The 18,385-nt window shown below is 39.6% G+C and overlaps 1 protein-coding gene across 1 annotated transcript in view; it reads left to right on the plus strand.

Annotated features, from left to right (window-relative positions):
• Positions 1-18,385, plus strand: part of HECTD1 (HECT domain E3 ubiquitin protein ligase 1) — a 100,130-nt gene that overhangs the window by 30,089 nt on the left and 51,656 nt on the right. The window contains exons 3-10 of the mRNA XM_045013874.1: positions 9,504-9,738; positions 11,665-11,892; positions 14,449-14,730; positions 14,949-15,219; positions 16,298-16,374; positions 16,481-16,579; positions 17,291-17,405; positions 17,675-17,849. Coding sequence (XP_044869809.1) covers positions 9,504-9,738; positions 11,665-11,892; positions 14,449-14,730; positions 14,949-15,219; positions 16,298-16,374; positions 16,481-16,579; positions 17,291-17,405; positions 17,675-17,849 — 1,482 coding nt within the window. The remainder of the gene's footprint in view (positions 1-9,503; positions 9,739-11,664; positions 11,893-14,448; positions 14,731-14,948; positions 15,220-16,297; positions 16,375-16,480; positions 16,580-17,290; positions 17,406-17,674; positions 17,850-18,385) is intronic.

Here is an 18,385-nt window from a genome sequence, read left to right on the forward strand (position 1 = left end):
TAATAGGGAAATCTTGTCTCCCTATTACAGATTAGAGTAGGCATTAAGGACAAATGTTGATTTAGAATAAATTTGATCTCAAAGACTCTTATAATGTATTAATCATAAACCAGTGCTCCAATAAGGCCTTTGGAATGTGATAACAGAAGAATCACAAGACAGTTTTCAGCAAAAGTGCTGAGCCCACTAGAGAAACAGTGAGTCATGTGTGGACACCCATAATGAAAGATGTACAGTAAATAGTAATAACTGCAGCACTAACCTGTTGTCTACTCAACACCCTAAAGCTGACTCCTTGGGGTGTGTTTTTATTTTATTTTTTTTAAGGACTCTCTCAAGACACTTTTAAGAATTGCCTGACCTGTGTACTTAAATTATTAAGTTATTCTAATAAATATTTTCAGGTATTAACTAAAATCCAGAAGGAAATATTTTGATTACATTTTTAAAGAACATTTTCTTGATGGTTTTAAAAAAAATCATTTTGAAGTGTAAATCATTGTTTGACCTGTATTTACCTGAACTTTAAGGACAGAATTAAAATAGCAAAGCTACTACAGTACACTGAAACAGAAACTTATTGTGCTATTTTAATTTCATTGTTCCTTTCATCTGAAATTCTGCAGTCTCTCTGGTTCCAGCTTTGAGTCCTCCCTCAACTCGAAGCATAGTATATTGTAACAAAACATGTACTTGTTCTGCAATCATATGTTCTCTCTGAAATTCCTGATTCCTTTCAGTAAACATTTGTCACAAACGAAAATATCGGGGTAAAACCAGTTCTGATGCTGGAATGATGATTATTTGTCAGAAACTAGAAAGAATGTAGTTTGCTTTTTCTTGGCATTGGCTAGGCCTGTGGTGATGCAAGGTTTTTGTCTTTCAAATGAAGTATGCTATTGTAGTAGTAGTAGAGGGAAGTACCATATATACTCGATCATAAGCTGGTTCATTTATAAGCTGATCTCCCCCCTCCTGCCCCCCAAGATGCATAGGTAAAAATGGAAAATTTTTATAACCTGTTCATAAGCCGACCCTATAATTCAGGGGTCAGCAAACTTTGGCTCCCGGGCCATCAGGATATGCCGTTGGCGGGCCGAGATGGTTTGTTTACCTCGAGTGTCTGCAGGCACAGAGGTAAATCTAAGTAAACAAAGTGTCCCGGCGTGCCAGCTGCTTACCCTGATGGGCCAGGACAGCAACTGTTGGGGAAATATTTTGGCGGGGATAAGCTGGGAGTCAGGGGAGTAACCCCTGTGACCCCACTCCACATGACCCCACCCCTAGCCCAGGACCCCCACACTCTCCCCATCCCATCCCTTCCAACCATATCTGGGGAGGGCCAGGGGAGGATGTCTCTGACCTGGCTGGAGATGCTTCTGCAGTCTGGGCAGCGTGGCCGCAGCATGTTCCAGCAGGACTGGAGAGAGCTTGAAGGCAGGAGGAGCAGCAGAGGGAATTGCCTGCTATCTCTAAGCTGAAGCCAAGGGCCGGAATGGGCTGAGGGCAAGGGAACAGTGGAGGAGCGTTACCCACTGGTGTCTCCAGGCCAGAAAGCAGGACCCAGAGGAACTGTGAGGGGTCCAAGAGGAGTGAAGGATGCTCCTTTGGCAAAGATGCTCCCTTGGCAAAGAGGCTGTGGGGTTCCCACTGGTCGGAGTTGGGTTGCATTCCATTTGGAAGAGCTGGGGTGGCTGTCCTGGTACGACGACAGGAGAGGATTGATAGAGTCTGGGTGTGGTCAAAGGCGCTATGTGTGGTATGTGGGGCAACAATGGACGAGATGTCTTGAGTTTTAATGACTGCACTGAACTGGGGTGAGAAATGGACTTTTTGGGACCTCTGCTATAGACTTTGGACTACGTTGTGGTAATAAAACAGCCGGAAGGATGAGTAGTACTGAGACCAGAAAGCCTGAAGTAAAGTTATTGGATCACTTTAAAGGAGAAACTCCTCTGGCCTGTAAAAGCTTCATCTTCACTAGGGGGCTTTGCCAGTATAGCATTGTTACAATTCAGGGCAACTGCATCTGTATTTCCCCTTGTTGTCCAGCAAGGACACCCTTTCTAGGCTCCTGGCTTCTCAGCCATTCATCTTTCTTGAATGGAGATTTGTCTCTCTATCCGTCTTGACCAGGGTATTTTCAGACTGCACAGCACTCTGTCTACCCTGTGAATTCGCCCGGATAGTCAGACTGCCTAAGCAGGCCTGCTTCACTTGTCTCCTCTAAGATGGTAAACAATGTAATTGCCATAGTTAAGTCACCACACAGTTCTTTCAAAGCAAGCACATTTATTCTTAAGGTAAAAGCATTAAGATAAACCTATTAAAACAATAAAAGAACCTACCAGTATGCTAAGAAGCTTACCAGAGATTACCTCAACTCCAGCATGGACTCTGGTTGGTGAACAGTCCTTCAAACCCCACCCAGGAGTTTTTCTGTAGTCACATATTCATAAAAGCTGTTCGCTCAGTACAAGCACACTCATGAATGAGAATCTCTCCTTTATCCAATTTAGGATTTGAGGAGATTGAATAGGTAATAAGCCAGGCAGTGGGTTTCTCATCAAGGCACAGCTTTGAAAGGATGGATCTAAAGGAGAGGAATTTGTATTCCCCTCCTTCCAAGTGTATCCTAGGAATCGCACTTAATGTTGTTTGTCTATCATGCTGTTTCAAAGAGTCCTTTGATGCTCATAAAATATCCCAGGGTTTATATTAGCCATGTCTCCTCTGTCAAATTACACACTATTCCACAATAATACATAAACATTTGCAGTCTTAATACAAAGGAATCCTAAACTACATACACTTAATTCAATAAGGGTTTAATTTAATTCAGTAAGGTTTGTCCAGGATATTGCAGAACCTTGTCATATCTGTCACACACTCTGCTGGCAAAGCTTTTGTTTAAATTAGCCCTGAGCTGCTAGTCATAGGGAAAGGGTTAGAAGGAGGAGGAGCCAACCCTGGGATAGTGTTCCTCTCCAGTATTCAGCCACTGTCACTGGACACTCACAGAAATTACCAAATCCATTGTCTCCAAAGAGACAGTGTACACAGCAACCTGTTGGCTCAGCTGAGGATTCACGCTTTAAAATATTGCACTGGAAGAACTTATAGTGAAACCAAGAATAAGTTTATTATGATCAGAGATTTAAGTGATGATAAGCGAATGTAATAGAAACAGAAAATAGTTACAAATAAAACAAAAAATAGCATGCTTTTAAGAGTTAATGGAAGCTTAGCAGTCTGTGTCTTATATATACAAAATATGCTAAGTTTGAAGAAAAAGTTTGTTAGCTTTAAAAGTTCACAGTTAATTGAAAACGTTTTAATCTACTTATATCAACTCAGACTTAGTGATTTAGAACTTTAGGGGGATCTTTGAACCACTTTAACTATGAATTGGTCTTGTACTACCTTTGTCCAGGGGTGCATCATGCTTAACAGAATTTAGTGAGTGTGTGTTCTCTATATATTCTGTATATGTTTATATAAAAATTGTAGACTAAATTTTGATGATTTCTCTTTTTAAAAGATAATGAAAAAATTAACTTCTAAAATTACTTATGGGTACTGCATTAAAATATATAATGAATGCTGATGCTCAAAAATGAGTGGACTAGATATTTGTAGAATAGAGCAAAGATGTACAATGAGTGGATAATCAATTTACAAATTGAAATGTACTAGAACAGGGAATGCATAGATTGTTCAGTACATTTCATGTTACAAGTATAAACATATTTTGTGCAGATTTGTAATCTAGGCTATACATTTCATTTACAGTAGGTACTTTATGCTGCATGGGTGGAGTGGGGAGAGGAGTGATTTCTGAAGCTCTTTGAGTTTTACTAAATGCATTATGTTCCCTCTTCCTTAGTTTTTCTCTTCAGTTTGTACTGCTCTCTTTTTAATAGTTTGGAGTGTTTGAGGTGTTCAGTTGTTTGTTTAGCTTACGGTCTGATTCAGTTTGGTGAAACAATACTGGCAAAGACACAACTAATGAGTGTTAAACACAGGCAAGGAAGAGAAAGCAGAGAGAACTAAAAAATTGAGGCAGGTGGAGGAAATTGTGAAAAGGGCATTAGAGGACTTTCAAACAGGGTAGATTGATTTAAATCAAAGTGATTTAAAAATTGTTTAATCATGTTTTGCATTTGTACTTTCTATTTATTTTCTAACAGAGAGGTTAATTTTCGTCAGTTGGTAACCATTACCAATAGCCACTACACTAAAGTTAGTGTATCTTTTTGCTAACCTGGACAATACACTATATCTATACATATTTATTTAAGCAGTTCTATAGCTTAGCTTACTTTTTTCCCCGAGTTTTTAATTTTTACATTTTTTTTATTGTTAGAATATGGTGAATGTGATGCATTTCTTATTTACAAGATTATTTTTTACTTGTGATTTGTGTCAAGCTCTATTTGGATTGAAATTCAAATAGAATTAATCATAAAAATAGGATTCTAATATTTTTATGAAATTGCCTACCCGACTGCTTCATTGGTATTGGCATTGTCTTTCCTTTTGATGTCCATTCTTCTATCCTCTGTTGCTCCTTTCTCCATTGCTGTATCCTCTCTTTCGTGATTTTCCTCCCGTTCAGTGTTAGAATCAAGCATGTGTTTACCAACCATCTTCTCTGAATTTCTAGTTTAAAGCTCTTTTAATCGGTTATGCTAACCTCCGTCCCAGGTGTCTATTTTCCTCCTTACTCAGGTGGAGTCCATCCCATGAGCACAGTCCTCTCTCTGTGAATGCCTCCCAATGGTCCAACATTCCAAAGCCCTCCTTATGGCACCACTGCCTGAGGCATCTGTTGATCATCATAATCTTGTCTCGCCTTCGCTTCCCCTCCTCTAGGGACAGGTAGAATCCCACTGAAGATCACCTTAGCCTCCATTTCTTTAAGCATCTTTCCAAGCCTGGCATAGTCTCCCTTGATGCATTCCAGTAAGAATCTAGCTGTATCATTTGTTCCCATGTGAAGGACAATCAGTGGATTCTTTCCAGCTCCCATTAGGATCCTCTTCAGCCTCAGGTCCACATCCCATATCTTAGCTCCAGCAGAACACCATTCTATTTTCTGGATCAGCTCTGGTGACAGGCGTGTTCTTCTTAGTAGGGAATCCCCAGTCATGTAGACCTGCATCTTTCTGGTGTTGGTGCTATTCTCCAGGCATCCTCCTTCTTTCTGACTGCAAGTCCTTTTGTCTTTCTCTCAATTGCAATCTTCTGAGCTCATCCTGTATACTCGTAGGGTTCCAGACTCTGGCTGTCTCCATTAACTTGTCTCTTCTTATAGGTCTAGCAGCTCTTCACCTTGGCCCTCACATCTTCTTTTACTGCCTGCTGCTCTACTGGTTTCTGATATCAAAATGGATGAGAATCCACTGCAGAATTTTGGCATGTAATATTTCGAGTGGCAGGGGAAAAAGAGTACCAAAAATATAACACTTTGCTGACCTTTTTCATTCTGCTTTAAAAAGGGAATGATAAAAACATTAAAATAAATAAAAAGAGGTAATTGTGGCTAATTTTGTAAACTAAAAACTATGTCTGTAGTTATAGAATCATAGAAATGTAGGGCTGAAAGGGACCTCCAAGCAGACATCTAGCCCAGCCTACTGTGCTCAGTCAGTACCAGGTATATCTAGATCGTCCTTGACAGGTGCTTGTCCAATCTGTTCTTAAAAAAACTCGGATGATGATGATTCCATAACCTCCCTTGGAAGCCTGTTCCAGTACTTAACTACCCTTATAGTTAGAAAGTTTTTCCTAATATCTAACCTAAATATCCTTTGTTGCAGATTGAGCATTACTTCTGGTCCTACTTTCAGTGGCTATGGAGAACAATTGATCACAGTCCTCTTTATGACAGCCATTAATATATTTGAAGACTGTTATCAGATCCCCCCTCAGTCGTCATTTCTCAAGACTAAACATGCCCAGTTTTTTAATATTTCTCATAGATCAGGTTTTCTAAATGTTTTGTCATTTTTGTTGCTCTCCTCCTGAACTCTCTCCAATTTATCCACATCATTTCTAAAGTGTGGCGCCCAGAACTGGGCACAGTACTTCAGCTGAGTAGAGTGGGTCATTTACTTCCTGTGTCTTAATATAACACTCCTATTAATACACCCCAGAATGATATTCACCTTTTTTTGCAACTGCATCACATTGTTGACTCTCATTAGTGATCCTCTATAACCCCCAGGTCCTTTGGAGGGGTACTACTCCCTAGCCAGTTTTTCCCCATTTTGTAGCTATACATTTGGTTTTTCCTTCATAAGTGTAGTACTTTGCACTTGTCTTTGTTGAATTTTGTTCTTGTTGATTTCAGTCAGACCATTTCTCTGATTTGTCAGGGTCATTTTGAATTCTAATCCTGCCCTCCAAAGTGAAAATGAGGTAGGACCAGATTCTAAAATTGGGAAAGAACAAGTCAAAAATTACTTAGACAAGTTAGATGTCTTCAAATCACCAGGGCTTGATGAAATACATCCTAGAATAATCCAAGAGCTGACTGAGGAGATATCTGAGCCACTAGCAATTATCTTTGAAAAGTCATAGAAGATGGAAGACATTCAAGAAGACTGGAATAGGGCAAATATAGCGCCCATCTATAAAAAGGGAAATCAGGACAACCCGGGGAATTACAGACCAGTCATCTTAACTTTTGTACCTGGAAAGATAATGTAGCAAATAATGAATCAACCAATTTGCAAACACCTAGAAGATAATAAGGTGATAAATAACAGCATGGATTTGTCAAGAGCAAATCATGTCAAACCAACCTGATAGCTTTCTTTGACAGCGTAACAAGCCTTGTAGATGGGGGGAAAGCAGTAGATGTGGTATATCTTGATGTTAGTTAGCTTTTGATACTATCTTGCATGATCTTCTCATAAACTAGGGAAATACAACCTAGATGGAGCTACTATAAGGTGGGTGCATAACTGGTTGGAAAATCATTCCCAGAGATTAGTTATCAGTGGTTCACAGTCATGCTGGAAGGACATAATGAGTGGGGTCCCACAGGGATCGGTTCTGGGTCCAGTTCTGTTCAATATCTTCATCAGTGATTTAGATAATGGCATAGAGAGTATGCTTATAAAGTTTGAGGATGATACCAAGCTGGGAGGGGTTGCAAGTGCTTTGGAGGATAGGATTAAAATGCAAAATAGTCTGGAGAAACTGGAGAAATGGTCTGAGGTACATAGGATGAAATTCAATAAGGACAAATGCAAAGTACTCCACTTAGGAAGGAACAATCAGTTGCACACATACAAATGGGAAATGACTGCCTAGGAAGGAGTACTGTGGAAAGGGATCTGATGGTCACAAGCTAAATATGAGTCAACAGTGTAACGTTGTTGCAAAAAAACCCAAATATCATCCTGCCATGTATTAGCAGGAGTATTGTAAGCAAGACATGAGAAGTAATTTTTCTGCTCTACTCCGTGCTGATTAGGCCTCAACTGGAGTATTATCTGCAGTTCTGGGTGCCATATTTCAGGAAAGATGTGGACAAATTGGAGAAAGTCCAGAGAAGAGCAACAAAAATGACTAAAGGTTTAGAAAACATGACTTATGAGGGAAGAGTGAAAAAATTGGGTTTGTTTAGTCTGGAGAAGAGAAAACTGAGATGGGACATAAGTTTTCAAGTACATAAAAGGTTGTTACAAGGAGGAGGGAGGAAAAATTGTTATTCTTAACCTCTGAGGATAGGACAAGAAGCAATGGGCTTAAAATGTAGCAAGGGCGGTTTAGGTTGGACATTTAGGAAAAACTTCCTAACTGTCAGTGATTAAGCACTGGAATAAATTGCATAGGGAGGTTGTGGCATCTCCATCATTGGGGATTTTTAAGAGCAGGTTGGACACAAACCTGTCAGGGATGGCCTAGATAATACTTAGTCCTGCCTTGAGTGCAGGGAACTGGACTAGATGACCTCTCGAGGTCCCTTCCAGTTCTCTGGAAGCATTTTCATAGAATCAATCACCCTTCACTCCATTATCCAGGTCATTAATGAAAATATTGAATAATACTGGAACCAGTACAGACCCGCTTTGGTACTCCACTAAATACGTCCTCTCAGTTTGACAGCAAATCATTGGTAACGACTCTCTGAAAACAGTTACTCAGTTGGTTGTGGTCCCACGTTATAGTAATTTGATCTAGACCACATTTCCCTGGTTTGCTTATGAGAACGTCACATGGGAGTGGGGGAGGGATAGCTCAGTGTTTTGAGCATTGCCCTGCTAAATCCAGAGTTCAATCCTTGAGAAGGGCCATTTAGGGATCTGGGGCAAAAAAAAGAAAAAAGAAAAAAAAAAAAGGATTTAGTTGGGGATTGGTCCTGCTTTGAGCGGGGGGTTGGACTAGATGACGACCTGAGGTCCCTTCTAACCCTGATATTCTGTGATTCTATGACCGTGTCAAAAGCCTTACTAAAATCAAGATATATCATGTCTACAGTCTCCCCCCTATCCACTAGGCTGGTAACCCTATCAAAAAAAGAAATCAGATTGGTTTGGCATGATTTGTTAATTCCATGTTCGCTATTACTTATAACCCTATTATTTTCTAGGTGTTTACAAATTGATTGTTTAATAATTTGTTCCAGTATCTTTCCAAGTGTTGAAGTTAGGCTGGCTGGTGGGTGGGTTCCTGGGTTCTCTTTGTTCCCTCTTTGAAAGATAGGTCATTTGTTTGCCTTTCTCCAGTCCTCTGGGACTTCACCGGTGCTCCAGGAATTGTCAGAGATAATAGTTAATGGTTCCAAGATTGCTTTAGCTAGTTCCTTATGTCCTGTAGGGTGAATTTCACCAGGCCCTGCTGACTTTAATAGATCTAACTTACCTAAATATTCTTTAACCTGTTCTTTCCCTGTTGTGGTTTGTGTTCCTTCTCCTTTGTTGTTAGTATGAATTATGTTATGTGTCTGGTCACAATTTCATTTTTAGTGAAGATGAAGCAAAATAGGCATTAAACACCTCAGAGGCCTTAATGTCATCTAGTATTAGCTTTCCTTCCCCACTAAGTAGAGAACTTACCTTTTCCTTCATCTTTCTCTTGTCTTGCTCCTAATGTACTTATAGAACCTCGTTTTATTGCCTTTTATGTCCCTTGCTAGATATGTAACTCATTTTGTGCCTTAGCCTTTCTGATTTTTGTCCCGACATGCTTATGCTATTCTTTTGTACTTTTCCTTGGCAATTTGTCCACGTTCCCACGTTATGTAGGATTCCCTTTTGATTTTCAGGTAATTGAAGAGTTCCTGATGGAGCCATTGTACTCCATGTATATTATTAGTAGATGCCACTGCAATAAGCTTAGTTGGATAAGTGAGTTAGTTTTGTTAAAAAACTTATCTGGAAGAAGTACCCGTGTGTGATGATGATAACCTGTTAATTTGAAACTGTATGAAATATCGTAACATTGAGGAATTTGTACAGTAATTGATACGTAATTACCTCTTCCTACAGGTGCCCTCCTCGTACTTTCTTACCAGCACTCTGCAAGATTTTCCTTGATGAAAGTGCGCCAGACAATGTGTTAGAGGTAACAGCTCGTGCCATAACTTATTACCTGGATGTATCAGCAGAATGCACCCGTAGGATTGTGGGAGTAGATGGAGCTATCAAAGCACTTTGTAATCGTTTAGTTGTTGTTGAACTTAACAACAGAACCAGCAGAGACTTGGCTGAGCAGTGTGTAAAGGTAAGTGTTCTTAATAGATTTCTGCTTTCATAGAAAGCAGAATATTTAAATATTTTTGAAAAATCTGTTTATAATATGAATTTAAAAACAGGAATAACTTATTTTATTCACTCTGATAAAATTGCTTGCTTGTACATTTATTGTCTTCACTGTCGATTTGTTATGCCAACATTTCTGAAATTATTGTTCAGAAAAAACTCAAAGAATATAAAATGTGAAATCAGGAGAAACTTCAGAAGTTAATTGCATATTTTTTTTAATATAAATAGAAAGTTGATTTTTAATTTCCTAGAACTGTAGAGCATTTTCAAAATTCCACAAAAAAAGGGGTTGGGGGAGTTGCCTCTGATCAGAATAAGACAAGAAAATTAAGCTTCCGTTTGAAACTTCTTGGTTTTATATTTTGTACATACACCTCTACCCTGATATAACACTGTCCTCGGGAGCCAAAAAATCTTACCGCGTTATAGGTGAAACCGCCTTATATCGAATTTGCTTTGATCTGCTGGAGTGTGCAGCTCCCCTCCCGATAACTGCTTTACCGTGTTATATCCGAATTCGTGTTATATCGGGTCGCGTTATATGGGGGTAGAGGTGTAATTATGTGTGGATTTCTGCTGCTTGTCCAGTTACCCTAGGTATGATCTTAAAACAGCCTTGCAAAATGGTCAAGAAATTTGACCAACCCAAACAAATATATTAGACTATTCTTACCATATAACTACTGCCCCTATAACTGCACATGAAATCCCTACACACCCCACCTATACACATCTTTTCCTTGGAGTTGCAAACTCACATGTTCACCCAATGCCCCACTCCTCCCCCACAGTGGACTATCTCTTTCATGACCGGAAGAAGAGCTCTGTGTAGTTTAAAAGCTTGTCTTTTTTTCACCAACAGAAGTTGGTCTAGTAAAAGGGATCATCTCACCCATCTTCTGTCTAATATCCTTGGACCAACACAGCTACAGCACTGCAAACAGTGATCACTCCGGTTGTTCTCAAACCACTTTACCTTTCACTCACTCTTGAACTGCCCCAAGTTGTCACTTGTTCATCTCCCCATCCACTTAATCACCATTCATCCCCTAACATACGTTCTCTCCCCTTCCCACTAGATCTATTCACTCTCAGCAGTTTCTCATCAGTGTCTCTTTGGGCCTGCAGCTGCCCCTGAGTTCGTCTAGAGCAGAGGTCGGCAACCTTTCAGAAGTGATGTGCCGAGTCTTCATTTATTCACTCTAAGGTTTCGCGTGCCAGTAATGCATGTTTAACATTTTTAGAAGGTCTCTTTCTATAAGTCTATAATATCTAACTAAACTATTGTTAAAACAGCAAAGAGTCCTGTGGCACCTTATAGACTAACAGACGTATTGGATTATGAGCATCCGACGAAGTGGGTATTCACCTACGAAAGCTCATGCTCCAATACATCTGTTAGTCTATAAAGTGCTACAGGACTCTTAGTCTGGATCTGTAAAAGCAGCAAACATGGCTACCCCTCTGATACTAAACTATTGTTGTATGTAAAGTAAATAAGGTTTTTAATATGTTTTTAAGAAGCTTCATTTAAAATCAAATTAAATGCAGAGCCCCCTGGCTCGGTGGCCAGGACCCAGGCAGTGTGAGTGCCACTGAAAATCAGCTCGCGTGCTGCAGGTTGCCTACCCCTGGTCTAGAGTCGTTTCCTAATGTGAGGCAACTCTTCTCCTGGCTGGTCCACATGTCCCCCATATGGATTCTGCTGTATTTACTCCCTTGCTTAGAGAGGGAGCACTGGAACTACTGGAAACTTGGGATGCTGTTGATGGAGGAACTGAATTTATTTTGGTTTGCCCCCTCAGTCAGCTGAGGAGATGAGATGGGAACAGTTGGATAACTAGTAGTATGTACTTCATTACAATTCAATTTCATTATATTACAGGTGTTAGAACTAATCTGTACCCGTGAATCAGGAGCTGTGTTTGAGGCCGGTGGGTTGAACTGTGTGCTGACATTTATTCGTGATAGCGGGCACCTAGTTCATAAAGATACTTTACATTCTGCTATGGCAGTAGTATCCAGACTTTGTGGCAAAATGGAACCTCAGGATTCTTCATTAGAAATCTGTGTGGAATCCCTGTCTAGTTTATTAAAACATGAAGACCATCAGGTATGCAATTTTTAATGATTGTTTATGTAGCGCAAGAGTTGCATCATTATATTTTTAGTTTGCTATTAAAGTAAAGTACAGGTTAGATGTTGATTATATTTTGCAGTATTCTACTTCAGCTGCCACTATAGGTTAGTGAATGGATGAGATGTAGACATATGTTATTGTTGTTGGTAGGTTGAATTTGTTACAAATCAGCAATTTAATTGTGCTTAACAAATCATCAGTTGGAATTTTTTGTACAGTTTCTATAAGGAAGGAAAAATTTGAGACTCTGAATCATTGTGATAGTTCTAATTTTTTCAGTTGCAAGCAAGAGAACAAAAATATTGCTTGATGCTGTCTGGCTATATGTAGCCCTAAGCTTTTATGGAAACAAACCCTTACAAGATCTCAGAAAACTTGCATGACTCTCTTCAAAGAATTTTCTTAAATAACAATTGCTCTGAAATTTTTTCAGCTCAGTTGTTGTGACATTGTATGTTAGGTTTTCTTGTCTAACCTGAAAGGAAAAAGACCCATCATAAATAATGGAAAATTATGTTAAATATTTTTTCTGTCAGTTTATGTAATCTAAATTGGTGCTGCCCAGTGAGAAATAAATGAACTTGTTGAATACAGTGTGTGTGGGCGGTGGGGACAGCGGCAGTTGGAGTTTTATTAACAGCTAATGTGAAAGTTTGAGTAGTCCTTTTAAGGTGACTCTAGGAGATGGGAACGTATCATCTTCTAACAGTAGATGAAAGGACCTCTTGCTCTGCATCAGATTGGGTGGTCACCTAGCAAATACTTAGGCACTTAATGCAGCCAACCTTTTATAGAGCTTGAGCCTTCCTTTGTTCAAGCCTCCATCATCCCCAAACTGTTGAGTTTCAAGCACATCAAGACTGTGAAGCTCTGAATACCATGAACATGTGGTCTAAATTGTATGGCTAATTTTTTTAAATCCTTTTGTAAGAATTACCTTTCAGAAGCATCTCATACCCTAATGGCACACACAATAGTTTATTTCCCAACTACGAATCCATAAGTAAATCTGTGTCAATATCCTTGAGAATTGCAAGAGATCTGAGGAATCATAAAAATATCTGTATCTCCTAAATTTCCCTAGGGAAATTTATATCCTTATCCTTGTTGATACACTTCTAGTTCAAGTCACTTACATCATGGGAACAGTTGTTCTCTCACACATGTCAAGGCAAGAGTTAAGACCAGAACAATTTGGCTTTGGGGACAGTTCATTCTAAATCTGTTCTCTTAAATCACCAGCACTGTGCTGATGATGAGGTCTGATCATCCATGTTTCAGTTTCAAGTCACAGACAGGGAGCGCAAACGGATCCCACTACCATACTCCTTATGCTTTCAACAATGACTCGGATCATGTTGTGCTAGAATCCCACTTGCAGTCTCTGTCGCTTTTTTTTTTTGCATGTTTCTGAGCCCCAAACTGTATTTTCTTCCAGTGATTCACATAGCACACAAGCAGTCTGGATCAGTCTAAGAAGGCTAGATGAATGACTGAATAGTCTATGGGAGAGATGATACTCATCTAGATTAGATATATTCCTGGAAATATTCAGAACACCACATGCTCATAGCCGTACCTAATATGTGAAATAGGCTGTTCCAGCCAAGGGGATGTCCACAATGCAGAACTAATGTGTACTATTCCAGAGGTTGTCATTCTCAGAGCAGTGACCTGCTGAGGCTAGCCATGGTCCCTCAGAAGTAACAAATTGCATTTCAGTATTCAAATGTGTAAAAGGTGGGAAACTATCAACATTTAAGGTAAAACTTAAGGAGAAACCTTTAGTTTCTTTGATAAACTACCAATTTTTTTTTACTAGTGCTGTACTCATACAGCTACTTCAAAAGTTTTTCTCTTTTTCACATATGTAAATGATGAACTGCGTTTGTTTTTCAGTAACTTTGTCAAACTGCACTTTCTAGTGGGAGGTATAGGTAAAATCACAGCTTTCAGTGTTTCAATATCTCCATCGTGGAGATGTTAAAACAATTATAGGTACTATTAAAAACTGCTTTAAAATTTATTTTTATAATTTAGGATAGCTAAGATATTGTACTTATAATGCTGATGCTTTTCTTTAAAGCAGAAGTTCTCAGACTTCACTGCACTGCCATCCCCTTCTGACAACAAAAATTACTACATGACCCCAGGAGTGGGGACCGAAGCCTGAGCTTCCCAGCCCGGGTTGGGGGGCCCCAAGCCCCACCACCGCAGGAGGGGTGGCCAAAGCCAAAACCCAAGGTCTTCAGCACTGGGTAGGGGGCATGTAACCTGAGCCCTGCTGCCCTGGGCTGAAGCCCATAGGCTTTGGCTTCATCCCCAGGCAGTGGGGCTCCGGCTTCAGCTCCCAGCAAGTCTAACACCAACCCTGGCGACCCCATTAAGACGGGGTCCCAACCCACTTTGAGGTCCCGACCCATAGTTTGAGAACCCCTGCTTTAAAGCATTGTTGCTTTATGTTTATACGGTGAGCCTCTATTCTCCTTAAGTGACAAATCTTGAGCATCTTATATACATCTTCCACAGGTTTCAGATGGAGCGCTTAGATGTTTTGCTTCATTAGCTGACAGATTTACACGTCGTGGAGTTGATCCAGCCCCATTAGCCAAACATGGACTAACTGAGGAGTTGTTATCACGCATGGCAGCAGCTGGTGGTATAGCATCAGGACCATCTTCAGCTTGCAAACCGGGTCGGAGCAGCACTGGAGCACCATCTACAGCTGCAGACTCTAAATTAAGTAATCAGGTGTCAACTATTGTGAGTCTGTTGTCAACCCTCTGTAGAGGCTCTCCAGTAGTAACACATGTAAGAATCATTTAAATGCTACAGTTTGTCACTTTTTTCAATATTTTTCTTTAAAATTTAAAAATTATTTCTTAATATACTTTAAAAACCTCTATTCGTGATAAAATTTGTGTGTTTTTTTGTAAAGGAAAAAAGAAACATTTCATATGGAAATAAAACCATGTATTTTCTAAAGTCCTATATATTTTTTTATTGTTCAGACTTTTAATTATTTCCAGGATCTCCTAAGATCTGAACTTCCAGATTCTATAGAAAGTGCATTACAGGGTGATGAAAGATGTGTACTGGATACCATGCGTTTAGTAGATCTTCTTTTGGTGCTACTGTTTGAAGGGCGAAAGGCCCTGCCAAAGTCTAATGCTGGATCTACAGGCAGAATCCCAGGGTTGCGTAGACTGGATAGTTCTGGGGAACGTTCTCATCGGCAGCTGATAGACTGCATCCGCAGTAAAGATACTGATGCACTAATAGATGCTATTGACACAGGAGGTAGGCAAAAATATTTTTTGAAGTTTGCATATTTAATTAATTCAAAGTCTAACTTTTAAAGTGAATTAAATAATGTCAGAGTAGTTAATATCTTAAAGCTCTTATCAACAGTGTGAGTTAATTTACATTGCTTAATACAGGCTAGTTCTTTCTGTTAACAATCCTTACTTTGGGCTAGATTCACAAAAGGACTTAAGTGCCTAACTGCTGCCTTGGGTGCTTAGATCTCAGAACCAGACCCCACTTGGATTCACAAAGCTGTCCCTGAATCCTGGGGGTGCCTAAACTTGTTCAGTACCGGAATATTTGCAGTAAAAGTTGCTGCCTCTGAGCATGCACACAACAGCCCCATGCCAGGGGTTTGGATGTGTAAGCCACAGAGTAATTCACAAACTGGGTAAAGATAGATTTCAGACTGGTAGCCGTGTTAGTCTGTATCAGCAAAAAGAATGAGGAGTACTTGTGCATTCTTCCACCTACCTCGCTGGCGGGGCCTGATCAGTAAGCATATAGTCAGAGCTTGCCTACCAAATTGGGCCCCTAGAGACGAACTTACACAAAATGGGAGGATAGAGGAGCAGCTTCTTGCAAAAATGGCATAAGCGCCTAGCGCCAAGAAGGGGTTTGCAGCTGAGAAATCCAAGCAAAGGGAAGCATCTTCCTGGAGCCCAGACTTCAATTCTTGTCTTTGAGGCGGTGGAGCTTAGCATGTGCTCTGGGGCTTGACTCCTCCCATTGGTTTGCTGAGGTGAGCAGCCACCTACTGTGCTGGCTTTTGTGAAGTACCTATTTCTCCCCATTTATTTTATAGGGAGAGTAGCTGTGGAACTCAGTCTTTGTGAATCCTAGTGCTTTTCTAGACTCCTAAAAGTGTGGTGATGCTGAGAATCTAGCCACTTGTTCTTTATCCTTGATTCACAACTAAGACTTTCAGAATATTTTTAGGAGTCTGAGAATGTTTAAAGTTTGTTTAAAGACCAAAGAATAGTACATTGTTACTTTTATTTATCAGAAATTAATTGTGTTGAATGTATTGTACTGTGACTTTAATTAGTTATCTTGTACCTAATACTTTCAGCTTTTGAAGTAAATTTTATGGATGATGTAGGACAAACTCTTTTAAACTGGGCATCAGCTTTTGGAACTCAGGAAATGGTAAGTTAAATGCATTCACTGAAATTAAGTAATACAAATTATTTAATTCTCTGTGCAAAGAGATGTATAAGTAAGGAAACTAGCTTCTGTTTTTTATATTTTACAGGTAGAATTTCTCTGTGAAAGGGGTGCTGATGTTAACAGAGGTCAGAGGTCGTCATCATTACATTATGCAGCATGTTTTGGAAGGCCGCAAGTGGCAAAGGTGTGAATTCAAACTTCTGTACTGTTTTTGAAGCAGAAATCATCTGTTGTGCATATACTTTTAAAGTTTCCTACAAAATAAGATAAGTTCTGTGATGTAAAGTGTCTAACATAAGTGTGTTCTCAAATAGTTAAATTCATCATGTTCCATCTCCACTGTTTGTACAATAGAACCTCCGAGTTAGGAGCACCAGAGTTACGAACTGACCAGTCAACCTCACACCTCATTTGGAACCAGAAGTACGCAATCAGGCAGCAACAGAGACACTCTTCCTCCCCCCCTTTCCCCCCCCCCCCAAGGGGAAAAAAAGTACAGTACGGTGTTAAACATAAACTACTATTAAAGAAAGGAAATCAGCATTTTTCTTCTGCATAGTAAAGTTTCAAAGCTGTATTAAGTCACTGTTCAGTTGTAAACTTTTGAAAGAACAACCATAACGTTTTGTTCAGAGTTATAAATGTTTCAGAGTTATGGACAACTTCCATTCCTGAGGTGTTCGTAACTCTGAGGTTCTACTGTATTGGAAAGCTAGCTTCTGGTGCTGCTAGGTTAGTGAAACAAGTACAGACAACTGTAAGTATCACATACACACAATGTGCTTCTATTGTAGATAGGTTTATGCGAAGCCCAGGAATGAGCAGGTTGATAATAGGGTTCGTTATTTAGAAAAGGAATTTTATTAGTTTTCTTTCAAAATTTGTTTGCCTGTAGACTCTCCTGAGACATGGTGCGAACCCTGATTTGAGAGATGAAGATGGGAAAACTCCTTTAGACAAAGCTCGTGAAAGGGGGCACAGTGAAGTGGTGGCTATTCTTCAGTCTCCAGGTTAGTGTGAATTATTATTTCCTGACTCTTCTCTTCCAGTGGTATTGCTTGCATTTTTCTTCCCTCTGTTTTCTCCTCGTAGAGGCATAGTGGAGTAAAATAGTAACTGTTTGGACATAAGCATCCAATATAGAACTCGTTCTGTGAGTTTTCCCATTGAAGTTTAGTAGTGCTTTCAGTATGTGGCCCTTAATTTGCCATTTCAGTTTTATTTGTTGGAAAAAGATTGAGTCAGTAAATGTCTGTTCCAAAAAAATTACATTTTGCAGGTGACTGGATGTGTCCAGTTAATAAAGGAGATGAAAAGAAAAAGAAAGATGCAAACAAAGATGAAGAAGAATGTAATGAACCCAAAGGAGATCCAGAAATGGCACCTATATACTTGAAAAGACTATTGCCTGTATTTGCACAAACATTTCAACAAACTATGCTACCTTCCATAAGGTAACAGTTATTCATACCAATCAGTATCCATACCTTTCTTCAACAATTAGCTAAATCATCTGAAAATTTGGTATTCTTTTTTTAAAATGTGGAGACTTGGGGCAGGGAAAAGTGCTGCTGCACTCATCCTGGTACTTACTATTCTAAGGATAAAGCACATGTAACCTCAATAGTTTGATGTGAAATTTAATGAAAAGCAATGTGATTGAACAGAAATGTTGCAAGTATGTTCCATGATTTTTGCTTGGGGCTTATAAATATTTTTTTTTCTCTGTAGAGAGAGGTAGGATTTACAGGTGTCTTGGAAGAAGTGTATTTTAGCAAGAGGCTTGGAGGAGAAAGGAGGGTGAGATGTGACGGGCTAAGGGAGAATGCTCTGGCTTTGGGATGCTGCATGGGAGAAGTCACAAAGAGTACTATGTATCAGAGGGGTAGCCGTGTTAGTCTGGATCTGTAAAAGCAGCAAAGAGTCTTGTGGCACCTTATAGACTAACAGATGTTTGGAAGCATGAGCCAGATAAATTCAAATTAAAATA

The sequence above is a fragment of the Mauremys mutica genome, chromosome 4 (assembly GCF_020497125.1).
Source record: "Mauremys mutica isolate MM-2020 ecotype Southern chromosome 4, ASM2049712v1, whole genome shotgun sequence".
Taxonomy (NCBI): Eukaryota; Metazoa; Chordata; order Testudines; family Geoemydidae; genus Mauremys; species Mauremys mutica.